Here is a 14,719-nt window from a genome sequence, read left to right on the forward strand (position 1 = left end):
TCTCTAATGGTGCTTAGCACAGAGTAGGTGCTGGTCTTAGCCTCCTGTGAGCCTTCTAAGGTCCCCTCTGCCTTTAATACAACTGACTGATGCCTTCATAGTTCCTTGTCATTCTCCTGCATTGTGGATTTATAGGATGTATCCTCCAAAACATTTGTTACTACTGTCCTGGTGGCAAGATATGTGACAATATGATCCACAGATCTGTATCTGTGAGAGAATCTTTTCTATACAACTCCCCAGCGACTGCTTAAAATGGGAATTTGGAAAGGTAGCATTGACCTCTTTTAGAGACTTTATTTCAGTTCAAAGTGTTCTGCGTGTTAAAGGCGTTTCCAGCTAAAATACTTAGGATTGTTGGGACACACCCTGGAGGGCATTTTGTAATGTGAAATTTCACTTAAACTTGAGCATTTGCTGACACATCCTATTGTTACAAGTTGGTCAGGATTTTCTAAATCTAGCCTGGCAGGAATAAATTAAAGAAAACACCAAATATGGGCAGAAGACTGAACAAACACTTGATGAAAAAGGTACATAGATGACAAGCACATTAATTTATTTTATTTATTTAATTTAATTAAAATTAAAACTACAATGAGATACCACTTCACACCTACTAGAATGGCTAAACTTAAAAAGACTGATCATACCAAGTGTTGGTGAGGGTTTAGAGGAACTGGAACTCTTATATACTGCTGATGGGAATGCAAAATGGTACAATCACTCTGGAAAAATTAGCAATTTCTTAAAAAATTAAATACATATCTTTCATATGATCCAGCCATTCCACTCGTATTTATCCATGAGAAATGAAAGCATAGGTCCATAAAAAGACTTGCACATGAATGTTCATACAGCTTTATTTGCAAGAGTGAAAAACTGGAAACCCAAATATTCAATAAGGGAATGGATATATAGACTGCGATATGCCCTTACCATAGAATACTACTCGGCAATAAAAAGGAATGAACTATTGACACATGCTACAACATGCATGAATCTCAGTAATTCGGCTGAGTGAAAGAAACCAGTTAAAATGGAATATACAACGTATGGTTCTAGGAAACACACTGATATGTAGAGACAGAAAGCCTATCAGTGGTTGTTTGGTCAGGTAGGGTAGCGAAGAGGAGAAAGAGGGAAGGGTTACGAAAGATCCACTTTTAAGTAGACAGTGGCATTACATATACTTCCGTTGTTTTGTGACTATCATTGCTAACCATTTCCAGAGCTTTCTCATCATTCCGAACTACAACTCTGTACCTATTAAACAATAACTCCCATTAAACAAAACTCATCTTTATGTCTGTTTTTCATGACAAAATTGAGTATAGTTCTTGAACATTCTATAACCAATGACCTTTAAGTAGATTAAAATGATTGTGACTGTATGTTTTCCATCTCTACTGTACCTCAAATCTGGCCACCACTTCTCACACTCAAAAGAAAAGTGGGTGAGGTTTTGTGTATGACACATGGCCACTATCACACTACTGGAAAAACAGCCCAAACCGCTTGTCTCGCTAATTGTGTCATTTGTGTGGGAAGAATGACCTAATTACCATTACTGCCTCCTGTCTAAATTAGCAAATCACATATAAATCATTCACTTTCCTCCCTATTAGCCTCCCCCACCCTCCCACCCCTCCACCCCTAGTCATTCCAAAGTCCATAGCCGTTTTCTGCATTTTCTTTTAAAGTTGCCTTATTCTTTTCTATTCCAGGATGGCTCAACTGTGGTAAGATGTTTGGCTTCTCTTCTGATCCCATGATTTCTTCTGGCACAGTAGCTGGGGGTTGGTAAACAAAACTCTTATACTAGGATCTCAGGGGTTGAAACATGTCCTAGGTGTGCCCAGGAAAGTGATAATAAGAGGTGAAGTTTTGCACATGGGCAGACCTTGGTCAAGATACTTAGGTCTTTGAGTTTCATTTTTCTCATCTCTGCAACGGATATGATGTCTACTTACTAGCTGTTGGTAAGGGTAAATGAGATAATGTTTGGAAGACGTCTGGTACAGTGCTAGGAGCTCAGGCGAATGATGAAAGTTATGCTCCCTTCCTCTTATGTATCAAATTACTTGGAGATCGGAGGATAAGAAAGTGGTGGGTAGGAAGTAGAACCATGAAAGAACGGAGGCCGCTTCTGGCCCAAAAGACGATACTTATCTCTGTACAAAGGTCTCCTATTCAAAGAGACCACTAGCTTAAAAATAAAATTTAAAAAGTAGAACAACAGCCACCTGGGTGTTTGGACTAGCTTAATTCCGGATAAAGATGCTTGTAAAAAGGAGCTGGTGCGAATCCAGAAAAGGACTTGAAATGCCCCAGGCTTTGCCATGGCACAGTCCCCAGTTTTTTTCCGCATTGCATTTAGAGGTTTAGAGACAGAGTGAGCTCAAATTTGGCCAAAAGCCTTGACTGTTCCCGCGGTGGCAGCGGGGTGGAGGTCAGACCAACAGGTGTGGGAGACTGTGAGGTAGGGAGGAAGGAGCAGGTGTCGGAGGCCCCCGCCCCCTTCTCTGGCACAGGGTCTCAGAGGCTGCTCGTGGTGTTCCCAGCAGCGGGTAGAGAAGCCCTGCCCCGTATCAGAGCGCTCTGGGCCGGGAGCGGGGAAAAGACCCTGGTGGGCTTCCCACCCTCGGCCAGCCCCGAGCGCGGCGGCGGATGCCTGGAAGTTGACGTGCAGGCTGCGCCGCTGGGAAGCCCCTAGGCGCCGGACGCCGGGGCTGGGCCTGCTCCAGTCCCCGGGCCTGGCCTCCGCCCGCGCCGCCCAGCCCTCGGCCCAGCTGGGAGGAGGGGCCCCCTAGCCGCGGGTCTCCGTGGCGTGAGGACTGGGGCGGGGGCCCGAAACCCGCGCCGGGAGAGAGCGTGGCGCTCGTGGCCCTTCAATTGGCCGGCCCGCCCCCTGGTCGGAGCAGCGCGAGGAGGCGCCTCTCCATTGGCCCGGCCCGTCGGCCAATCCCTGAAGGCCCGGGGGAGGGGGTGGGGGCAGTTTGTGGGGGACTCGGGAGCGGAGCGGGAGGCTCTGCGGGACCCAGTCGGACTGAGCCGCTGAGGCACCGCCCGCGCCCCACCGCCGCGTCTGGGCGTCTCCTGCGCCGCCCAGGGGAGCAAGTTCCGAGCATCTCGCGCTGCGGCCACTCCTCGGGGCCAGGAGCGGGGAAGCCGAGTCCGAGAAACCCCCAGACCCGAGCGCAGCCTCTTCTCGCCGCCCGAACCACCATGACCCACTTCAACAAGGGCCCTTCTTACGGGCTTTCGGCCGAGGTCAAGAACAAGGTACGCCGGGGCTCGGGTGGAGCCCTGGGCGAGGGGTGGGAAGCTAGACGCCGCCCGGGGGTCTCTGGGACTGGGGCGGCGCTGGGCCGCGCTTCGCCTCTGAGCGCCTGGGCTGTCGGGCTTTGCAGGAAGGAGACGTCGGGGCGGCGCGAGAGTGGTCGCGCGTCCCGGTCCCGTCGCCGGGCTCGAAGCGCCGGCCCCCGGGCGTTCTCCCGGCTTTGTTCAACGCCGCGGGCTGGGACTAGTGGCGGGAGGTGAGTTCCCGGGCTCCTGGAATCCCGCAGCGCCAGCCTGCAGTTACCGGAGCCAGTCCGTGGCTGCAGGACGCGCCCCTCCGGGAAGAGGGCGCTCCTGCCTGGTCATTCGCCCTTAGGTGGGGCCCGTCGGCGCGGCTGGGGACCCAGCACGCAGCCCCCGCCGTCCGCCCCGGCCTAGGCAGCTGCCCGACCCAGCAGTTTTCTCCTACCCCAACCCCTGGCCGAATTCAGCCACAAGCAAAGTTAGTCGGTTACGTGGCCGAACTGGGCCCCCCATTGTTCCTTGCTTCTTCCCGGGGAGGGGACCGTTGAGCGGTCCACCGACCCCAGGGAGCCCCGGACCCTTCCCAGTTTGCGAATCGCGGTACCTCGAGGCCAATTGCTGCTGTGCTCCTGCAGAAAACAGACAAAGCCTGAGCGCGCCGCCTTGGGAGTGATATCTGCTGTAGAGTTGAGATTTTTTTTAAAAAAACAGAAGTTTGTAGTACATTAGACTTTAACGATATCAAGGATATTTTCGTGGGTTGCTTTTGTTTGGGGTATATTTGCTGCGGCTGGTTGAAGTTAGGAGTGATTTGGCTTTGGTAACTCTCAGCTTTGCCACTGCCTAGCATAAGAATGCATTGGGTTTATCTTTGGGACTTTTGGTCTGGGAAAGAGATGAGAGACGTCCCCCTCCCCAAATCCTCTCCTTCCTTCCTCCCTCCCTCCCTGCATTCCAAGCCCATGACATCAGGGGTTTCTGGGGGGAGAGCGCAGCCAATCGGCGCGGAACTGCGCACAGAACACTCATTGTCTCCTTTCTGCTGGTCTGGCCAAAGCGCCACAAAGGAGGGCTGCTGTGGTTTCATTCCCATTAACCTCCCGGGAGCCGAAGCATGTCAGGGTTGCTACCGCACCGTCCGACCGCTGGGAGAATACGCTGGCGTTGTCGGGGCTGCAACATCCCGGTGTTGGGGGTGTCTGCGGTGTAGACTGAGTTATCGAGAGGCAATGAAGCGCACCGTTGTCAAACCCCAAGGAAGAGTTCTGTCTCTTCTCACCCTTGTTACAGCCCGCGCATCGTAATTCAGTTGTTAATAAATTCTGAACAGTCGGTGAAGCAAAGCATTGATTTTAGTCCCCGAATCTAAAATTGGAACGTTGAGGTCCTTTACCTTGTCAAGTGTGTTGCCCTTATTAGAAAACAGTCTCCTGGACATTTTTTTAAAGGACAGAAAAGTAAGTGGTTGGTGTCTGATCGTTCGGTTCTTTCCAAGGTTTACAAATGGAGCTTTAGGAATCTTTTCAGAGCAACCGGCAAGTCCAAATTGTTGGATGGGATACCCTGGCGTGGTTTCTGCACATTAATTTTAATTCGCCCTTGTGATTCTTGGCCGGCAGCCGTTGAGTCTCTACCTTTTGCATTGTAAATGAGGTCCTGATAACTTTGGCAGTCCTTCAAGTGACTTATTTTTCTTGGATGTTAATATCCATATTAATTTCTTTTTGCTGACTAATGAAGCAGCTTCTGCCCTTTTCCTACTTTTTATTGAGCAGACCAACGAAGGAAATGCAGAGACTGAGGCTAGATCACTATAATTATTATACATTTTTAAAAACAGTAAAACCTCACTTTTCAGAGCCTTCGGAAAGTTAGTTATAGCTTTCGGTTTCTATAACTGTGGGTTTATTCCTGTAAGCACCAAAGCCATATTTTAACAACCCCCTTCATTTATATGGGTCCTTCGTAGGGTACCCTTTCATAGAAAGTCTTTTGATCTTAACAGCACTGCAGCCCCGTGAGGTGGGAAGGATGGCTGGGGCTATCCAATATCATTTACAGATCGGGATGCTGAAGCTCAGACGGTGTGATTTGCTCAAGATCACAGAAGACAGTTGGAATATTCTAAGAATTTTCACTCTAAAAGTGATATCTTAGTGAAGTCACTATTGTCTGCCCCACCCTACCCACTTTTGCTGTCCACCTGTTACTTTTTGACATTGTGATTATTCACGCAATGCTGTTTTCATCTGTTCTGGGCTTGGAAATCGAATATCCATGTTTGCTAGGCTTTTGTATGAGATACTGCACTTCAGCTGAGGACACAGAGCCAACAGTGGAGTGGGTGTATGGAACATGAACTTTGATATCGCTTGGTTTGGACGCCTTTTGACTTCTTTCTGTTTTGTCTTTATGTATTGCATAACATATGTCGCTTAAATGTAAAGTGTTCTCCCCCCTCCCCCCAAAACTTCATTTAACAAAATGGATAAAAACACAAACATCCTCAGGAAGCAGTGTGGAATGGACCTTGGAATTGAGCAGACATGGGTTCTGGTCCTCCCTCTGCCACTACTGCCTTGTATGATGTTGGGCAAGTTAGTGGGTATCTCTGTCCTTGTTTCCTAATCAGTAAGATGAGGGGAATGATAGTTACTGCCCCTAAGCATTGCATTGAGATGTGTGTTTGTAGTAAGTACTCAGTGACTATATTGTAGCTGTTAGTTCTTAGTAATAGAATATTGGCAATCTATTTCTTAGACTTGTCACTGCCTCTGTTAAGTATTCCATTTCTATTAAATAAGCCTTTGGTCTTTCTATATTCCAGCTGTGAAAGCAGTTCATCAAGGAATTGAGGAAGCCTTTGCTCTTAAGTACTTTTAATTAGTAAAATTTCAGGGAAAAATCTGTAAGCTTAAGATACTTATTCGACAAGATGATAATACATGGCAAAACATGTCAAACTTGTAATTAATTTTTTTTTAATGGGCAGGAAGTTTGAAAACAGCCTAAAAAAGTAGAATCCTTCAGCATGGACTCTGAACCACATCTTTAAACAGCGAGAGTCAGTAACTTTCCATCTACGAAGATCATAATAGAGTGTAGGGTCAGGGATAGTACAGAAGCTGGTGTAGACAGTTCGGTGGGTGCATAGACACTCATAAAGTAGTAAGGTCTTGCATGTATTCTCCAGGATGAGCCAGACCCTTGACTGCAGTTTGGGGACCAGAATGAAAAGGAATACAGTTCTGTGCCCTTTAAGCTGTGGGAAAACAGGACAGGTCCTCAAGGAAAGCACAGTATGTCCTGATGCTTGGCTCTGACAAGATGTTGGAGCCAGGGAAGTTCCTCCTAAAGTTAGGATGCAAGGAAGCCCGCCCTCACCAGTCTTAGAGCCAATGGGGTAGGGAGCCGAGAGGTCCCAGGACAAGTGGAGGGAAGTCAGTTGTGGGGGGAGTGTGTAGAGCTGAAATTATCTTACCTCAGGGTGTTTTGGGGGGAATCTGTCTGAACTATTAAGAAGAATGGGATAGGAATGCCTGTTCTCACTGTTCCTGCTCCCGTGGAATGTGATTTGAGCAAAGTATCTTCCCACAGAATCTTCTTGGTTACTAAAAGTTAACCTCAACAGCTAAAAACCATGTCAGAAGACTTATTACTGAAATTGTAAATCACGGAAGAGTAGGTTAAACAATCATATAGTAATAATTAAATAGGACCAAATGGCCCCCGAGTCCTGCCAGCCTGCCTGCCTTTGGATGAGCAGTCGCTCCTGGAGTGTTCCTGACCACGGACCCCGGGTGACGGTGGACTCCAGCTGGAGACCGCACCCTAAGGCGGTCTGCCTTGGTCTGCTAGTCGGGCACCGGCGTCGTGGCGAAGGTGTACATGAATTTAGCTTTAGCTTTTTTTTTTTGCTCCATACCCAGTGTGGCGCTTGAACTCATGACCTTGAGATCAAGAGTCCATGCTCTGCTCACTGAGCCATCCAGGCTCCCCCAGAAATAGGTTTTTAATTCAGAACTTCTGTTTATTGTCTCTTTCCACCAGCCGTTTGGGTTCCGGTTTTACTCTTTGATGAAATACATCACTCTCTGTATTTTAGAATATAACTTGGCACGTAGTTGGTGCTCAGTATATGTGATTTAATGAATTGACCCATCAGGAGTAGATTTTACTATCTGTGATTTAATTAATCACAGTATATGTGATTTAATGAATTGACCCATCAGGAGTAGATTTTACTATCTTTAAAAATTGGAAATCAACCCTGTTAGAGTATTCTTCGTGAAAGTATTCTGTAGTGCAGTGGGATATTTTGGGAGGATCAGGTGGTTTTTACGGCTTGTTAAAACTCATTACCAAGAAAATTCCTTTGTTGCTGAGGCTCTTTCTTTTTCTTTCTTTCTTGGGAGCAAAGCAAGGTTTATTTATTTTTTTAAAGATTTTATTTATTTGACAGAGCAGAAGCAGGCAGAGCTGCAGGCAGAGGGAGAGGGAGAAGCAGGCTCCCCGCTGAGTGGAGAGCCTGACATTGGGCTGGGTCCGAGGACCCTGGGATCGTGACCTGAGCCAAAGGCAGACACTTAAGCAAGGTTTATTGAGCAATAGCAAAGTGATAGTACAAAGTTCCCGAGGAGGGAGGGGACCGGAGAGAGTTGCCCCTGAGGCTCTTTCTTAGACTCACAAATTAGGAGAGTAGAAGTCCCTCCTGGAAGGCTCTGTGGGATGCCCCCGTCTCCCAAAGGCCACCTGCAAAGTGGTCTTTCCGCTGACCTGGATGGGACGTGCCCTTGTGGTTTACCTGCCCTCTTTTTTTCCCCTTGTCTTGACCAAAACAGTTCCAGAAAATACATTTGCTAACTTGAGAAGGGGTACCGTGCTTTCCTCTTTAAAGTACTGAGACTTCTTCACTCTGGAATTTTAATGAAGATCATTATCAAGCTCACTGTCCTGTGACCCACAGCTTTGCTTTGCTTTTCCTTTCTTTTCTTTTTTTAAGATTTATTTATTTATTTTAGAGAGAGAGCGTGCCCCCCTGGGAGGGGCAGAGAGAGAGAGAGAATCTCAAGCAGACTCACTGCTGAGCACAGAGTCCCTTGCGGGGCTGGATTTCACAACTCTGAGATCCTGACCTGAGCTGAAACCAAAAGTGGGACGCCCAACTGACTGTGCCACCCAGGCGCCCCAACCCACAGCTTTTTACACTCTTTCCTTCGTGGAAATCGTACTCTTTGTCTGCCTCTGTGTCTGGCTTTATCTGTGGAGCATGTGACTCAGGGTCATGAGTTGGAGCCCCATGTCGGGTGTGGACCTTACTTAGAAAAAATAAGCTCGGTGAGAAGACCTTGCTACTCTAGTCAACCAGAGGTGCGTCCTTTCTCCCGGTACTGTTGCCCTTCCAGGTTGGGAACGTGGGGGTTAGTGAGTGTTTTCACTTAAAAGTGTGTTGTGAACCATGATTATTATCTGTAACAGTAAAAAAAAAATGAAGCACAATTGGATGGTTTTGGCTTTTCAGCCAGTTACCATTATACCCACGAGAACGAGAAGATGCTTTACTACCTTCTCATTACAGCTAGGTGGTGGGAGGGGTTCTCCTTAGATTTTTGGCGAGTTTCATTTTATTGTAGGCATTAGACTCCTGTGGCATACAGTCCACGCACAGTGGTTCCTCTGAACTCTGCATTCCTAGCCATAGAGGGCTCTTAGCTGTTACTCGGGCGTACTTGTGCTCAGGTTTTGGTTAAGGATTTCCTGAGCCCGGCGCAGATCCTGGTTGTCTGTGGGGCCCGAGGCTTACGCAATTTGGGGAGGGGGAGGAGGTGTCAGTTGTTCTAAAACAAAACAAAACAAAACTTCGTTGCAAATTTTACGAAAACATGACCGTGGGAATCCTTGTGAACTTGAAGATGCCCGTTAATCTCCTTCAGGGTCTTGTCATGAGAAAGTAGAACCTAGTGGCTAAGAATGTGGACCGTGTAGACTATCTGGGTCGGAATCTTTGGTTCTGCCTCTGACTTGGTAACCTTGGGGAAGTAGCCTGTGTCTCATCTGTAAAATAAGAATATGGAAACACCTACCTTTTATAGGGTCGTTGAGAAACGAGTAAGGCAGACAGTCCATGGAAGGTGTTTAGAATTATGCCTGGAACCAGAAGTGCACATTATGTAAATGTTAGCCATTGTTCCACTTTGCCGCTGGTTCCCTGAGGGTTAGGTGCAGTCCCGTGTTCTGAGTTTCTCGTATCTTCTAGATCCTGAGATTATGTCCAGGACTTGGACATTCATTCAGGAATCTGTTTGTATCTGAATGAGGCTTCTGGCAGATAAGGGACGACGATGCCAAGCAGTATCTCTGGGTTTCGCTTCTGTGTCAGGAATAGGATCTGCCCCTAGAGTCCTTATCCGGGCAAGACTCCTTCCCCTGGTGGCCTGTGCTCCCTCTGTGAAATCCCAGGGCCTCTAACCCTGTTCTCCTTCTGCCCACATTGTCTGCAGAGCCAGGGACTTCTGTGTGGAGCCAGAGACTTCCCTTTCTGGCCCTGTTCTTATTTGGCTTTTTCTAAAGAGATTGAGTTATGTTAAACGGGATAAGATAGCTCTTTCATTTCTTGGTTTCAGAGAGGCCTCCTGTTCTCCACAGTAGACTGACAAACATATTTACCTCTTTGTGTTTCTTTTTTTTTTTTCTTTAAGTTCCCTCCACACCCAACCTGGGGCCGGAACTCACAACCCTGAGATCAGGCGTCACTGCTCCGCTGACTGAGCCAGCCAGGCCCCCCTTCCTCTTCGTGTGTAAATCTCGGTTGTCACTGGAGGCCTTCTATTTTAACTGGTCTGATGAAGGCTCCACCTAGACCTGTGTGAAGTCAGTCCATGAGCTCAGAAGACCTAGTCTTAGTTTTCCTCTCTGAGGTAGGGAGGGAACTTCTTCAGCATCTTCCTTCAGCCAGTGGGAAGCTTCAGGGTGTGAAGCCCCCGGCAGTCTGCAGTGGGCAGGCCAGGGAACTGGAGGCAGGAGTGCAGAAAAAAAGAGGAGGTCTTTGAAGGACTCTGGGGTGAGACACAACCTAAGCATGTATGGCCATTTCCCTCGCCTCCCTCACAAATTTCCGGGGGATGCTAGTTGTGGAGTGGCTCCACAGAGCTGGCTGTGATTTCGTTGTTGTTTCGTCCCCCTTCCCAAATGTTTGGACCCTGATCTTTCCTCACTGTCCCAAGCCTCTCAGCCTGCTTAGTGAGGCACGAGGCTCCACACCCCCGGGGGGCAGGGGGGCAAGTGTGTGCTTCCTTAGTGCAGTTTTCCCTCCCTCCTTTTGTTTCACATGGGAGGAAATAGGAGAGAAGATAATCAATACCATGTGTAGTGAGTCTCTCCTAATTCAAACATGTGATTCCACTTTGAATGCAAAAATAGCAACAGCAATCATACTTCTAATCGAGTATAGAAATTATACTGATGTTAAACATCACAGTGTGAGCTCGTCGGCGTCCTTGGCGCTTAGCAGCTGAGCTGGAACTCTAGGGCCTTCCTTGAGAGTTCACATATGGCCATATGCCTTCCCCTGAATGGGCCCATTCTCTGCTCTGAAGACCGGAGGGCATGTGTCTCTGCTTTTTCCTTACCTCTCTCGAGAGACCTGTATGTTGTATCAATCCCTCAGCCCCACCTCCCCTCGGACGGGGACACACACACACACACACACCACGGGCGTGCGTGTGCTTTGCCAGCCAGGCTTTCATTTTGAATTTTCTTCCTCTCTGGGCTTGATTTTGTAGTTTTCCTCTTTTCCTCTTCCCAGTGTCGGCTCGGCGGTCGACACCCCTCCTGCATTCCGTCTCACAGCACCTTCTAGAACATGCGTGTCGGAGGAGCCTCTTTTTATAGGGGCCGGCGGAGGCGTTCACGTGTTTTCAGTCTGAGGCGTCTCTGCCACGTATCTTATTACGAACTTTTGAACCACACGGGCAACGCCCTTTGGGACTGCAGATTGCCCACGGGCTGGTTCGAATCCACGCTGTGTCTTGAGCTCTGCGGCCTGTCGTGGTGCTGCAGTCTGATACGGTGATGCTGGCGGCAGTTGCTCTCGGAGGCGCTCTTGCCTCTCCGGGAGTTGGAAGGACTTGACGGGAAGCCACAGAGTCTAAGGCTGCTGGCTGGGCCTCCTCCAGCAGGCAGCACGGCTCTCTGGGCTCCGTGTCGTGCAGAGAGCATTCCTATCTGGGCTGGTTAGGAGGCTGGGCGTAGCAGAACATCTAGTGGAGGAAAGCTGTAGCCTTGGAGTCAGACCTGGGTCCAGATCCCTGTGGAGCCCGTGACTCTCCGACACGTCGTCTCTGTAGGGCGCCGTGCTCCTTGCCTAGGAGAGCCTCTTCTCTTTTTACCCCGATTTTGTGGATGAAGTGTGTGTTGTGAAGGATGCAGACGGTACCAAAATATAGAAGTAGTGAAAGTATCCTGTATCGGTTACCCCCACCCAGCCACTGTGCAGCTTTGAGTATCAGTCGACCATTTTAGAACTGAATTAGAGTCTGTTGTATGGATCCCCGTTATTTATTCATTACCTCCCTTCTGGTGGACGTTTCCTTCAAAAGTACTTGTGTAGAAAAGTACATAACTTTTGAGCTAACATTTGTAAGTGTTATAGGTAGTACTGAATGGCTCTGCCAAAAAATCAGTTTATACTTCCCACCAAAGGTATGAAAGGGAAGGCGGTTCTCCTCTTGATGTTAAAAAAAAGATATATATAGACTGTATCAGAGTGGCCTTGTCAAAATTCAGGTCACTTGTTTTAGTTCATGTTTATCAAGTCAGGAGTCACATCTGTGACACCTGCTCTCTCTGCCACCCCACCACTCAGGTGAGAGCTGGCAGCAGAGTGGGGGGGGGGGGCATCTCTTTTACCAATTGATGATAATGAGTAGGGTTGGTTTGTTTTTTTTTTTTTTTTTAATTTTATTAATCTGAGGGAGAGGGAGCATGAGAGAGATAGAGCGAGCACCAGAGGACAGAGAGGGAGAAGCAGGTTCCCCACGGATGAGGGAGCCCAGCACGGGGCTCGATCCCAGGATGCTGGGATCACGACCTTTGTGGAAGGCACTTAACCAACGGAGCCACCCAGGCACCCTGAGTAGGTTTTTTTTTTTTTTCTTTTTCTTTTAAAGATTTTGTTTATTTATTTGAGAGAGATGAGCTGGGGGGGAGGAGGAGGGGCAGAGGGAGAAGAGGACTCCCCACTGAGCAGGGAAGTCAGCGTGGGGCTTGATCCCAGGACCCTGGGATCATGACCTGAGCTGATGGCGGATGCTTAACCAACTGAGCCGCCCAGGTGCCCCAGATATTGAGTAGTTTTTAAAATAGAAAACGTAGGCAGCATCAAAATGATTTCTTATCAAAATGGCTATCAAATAGTGTCAAGTGACTGTTCTGTAGGATACATTGAATTTAAAGGAGGAGCTCTTCTTGGTATCTGGACAGGAATGGCCAGCAAAGCACAGATAGAAGGGTAAAGGTTGACATTTATTGATTTCTTCATGGTTTACATGAATTAAGTCATTCATTCTTCCCAGCAACTCCCTGATGTAAGCGCTGTTAGTGATCTCTAGTTTCCACGTGAGGAGACAGCCACAGGGGAGCTCGGACTCCAACCCGAGCATTCAGCTTCCGGAGCCCATGCTCTTCACTGTTTTAACCAGAAGCCAGAACTCAGGGAGAATTGGCAGCTTTCAAGGAGAAGGGGAGAAGGCAGGCCGGAGAGGGAAGCTCGGGGATGATGTCCTTTAAGAAGCCACAGGAGGAGAGATTGAAGGGGCTTTCTGGAGTGCTGCAGAAACACAGCACTGGATTTGGCTACTGAGGGGTCACTGGTGACCTTTTGAGAGATGGTCTTCAGTAGAGCAAATTTCCAGAGATGTTAGGAAAAAGTACTAAATGGAGAGGTTTGTCATGAAGTGAAAGAAACAGGACAGTGTTGGAAGCTGGCAGCAGGTTTAATCAAACCTGGCTGGCTCAGTTGCAAGAGCGTGCGACTCTTGAGTTCAAACCCCAGGATGGGTGTAGGATTCCTTAAATATATACGTATATATGCATGTCGTGGTGCGTGTTGCATCGTGTGCAAAGAAGTGAGATCACTGTGCTGGACACCTGTACCACTGTGTGTCAGCTATGTTCAAAAGAAAAAAAACAGATGCACTTGTTTCCGACAGGGTGGGGGGTGGTCTGTGCCCACTGATGGACCAAGTAAGGGGAGGGGCTCAGTACCCACGGTGAGTGGGGCCGAGGCAGTAGAGGGAAGAAGGTTCCCATGGAAAGTGGGGAAAGAACCCGTAAGAGGACCGGAACAGCTGAGGTGGGGGAGACCTCTCCTCCCGAGCCGTTGTGGGTTCGCCCTCTCCCGGGAAAGAGGGGTGTCACTGTGCTCCTGACCTTGTCTTCCGGGCCGAGGGTGCGGGCGGTGGCGGCAGCGGGAGGAGGTGGGCCAGGGGGCTGCGTGCCGGACACGCTGTTGCCTCGGCCGCTTCTCTCTGCTGAGGCCCGCGAGGCCCCTTCGCGGCCTGTGCGCCGCTCGCTCTCATGCCCTCGGCCCTTGATCTGGAAGGGATGCGAAGCTGGGTTCCTGTGGTTTTTGTGCCTGGCTGTCTTCAGCAGGCCTTCGCGACGTAGCCTCCAAGAGACTTCTGCCCGCACTCCGCGGCCGGCGCGGTGCTTCCGAGGAACCGTGTTCTCGTGCCGGCCGGCAGCTCCAGGCCCGCACAGCGTGCGCTTCGCCGTGTGGTCGGGATGCGGCCTCCTGCCCTTCAGGACTGGACGAGGGAACCATGGTCAAACTGTTGTTGCTGTTTTTAAGGAACTCTGTCAGTCTTGAACTCTTCCCTGTTTTTGTTTCAGTGTAGAAGCAGCTTGCACCCTAGTGTGTATCTGTCCTGACTTTCCTGGTAGTGTGTGTAGGACTTGGTGACAGGAAGGTGTTGGAACCTTACTTTTGACTTCCATTTTTTTTCATACTCCCCATTAAAGTGAACCAAAAAGCTTTTTACTTAGGGTCTCAAGTTGAGAGTCCTGGATCTTCATATGCTATTTCATGATGTAAGTTATAAAAATTTTTTAAAAAGAGGAAATGTGAAATTCCGCCCTGCTTTTTGATGGACATTTCGTATCTAATTTTCACTGGGGAGAAAAAGGCCCTGGTATCTTGCACAGTTAACGTCTCTGGAGGACTCCTGTGCCATCTCCCTGGCCAGCATCCAGCCTGTTTCAGGTGAGGTATCCGAGCTCTGTTCTCCCTGGTTGTGTAGAGCCAGCTCTCTCCAAGGGACAGACTCGGCTGTAGTCAGAAAAGGCATTCATGATCTGAGATCTAGAGCTCGGCCCCCAACAGGAGGGAGCTCCCGACGTACTGAAAGCCTGGCGT

The 14,719-nt window shown here is 48.9% G+C and overlaps 1 protein-coding gene across 1 annotated transcript in view; it reads left to right on the plus strand.

Moving 5' to 3' along the window:
• The first annotated feature begins 2,832 nt into the window (after positions 1-2,832).
• The window catches only part of CNN3 (calponin 3), a 29,276-nt gene continuing 17,389 nt past the window's right edge, over positions 2,833-14,719 (plus strand). Inside the window, exon 1 of the mRNA XM_026497568.4 lies at positions 2,833-3,285. Coding sequence (XP_026353353.1) covers positions 3,229-3,285 — 57 coding nt within the window. The 5' untranslated portion in view covers positions 2,833-3,228. The remainder of the gene's footprint in view (positions 3,286-14,719) is intronic.

The sequence above is a fragment of the Ursus arctos genome, unplaced genomic scaffold, assembly GCF_023065955.2.
Source record: "Ursus arctos isolate Adak ecotype North America unplaced genomic scaffold, UrsArc2.0 scaffold_12, whole genome shotgun sequence".
Lineage (NCBI taxonomy): Eukaryota > Metazoa > Chordata > Mammalia > Carnivora > Ursidae > Ursus > Ursus arctos.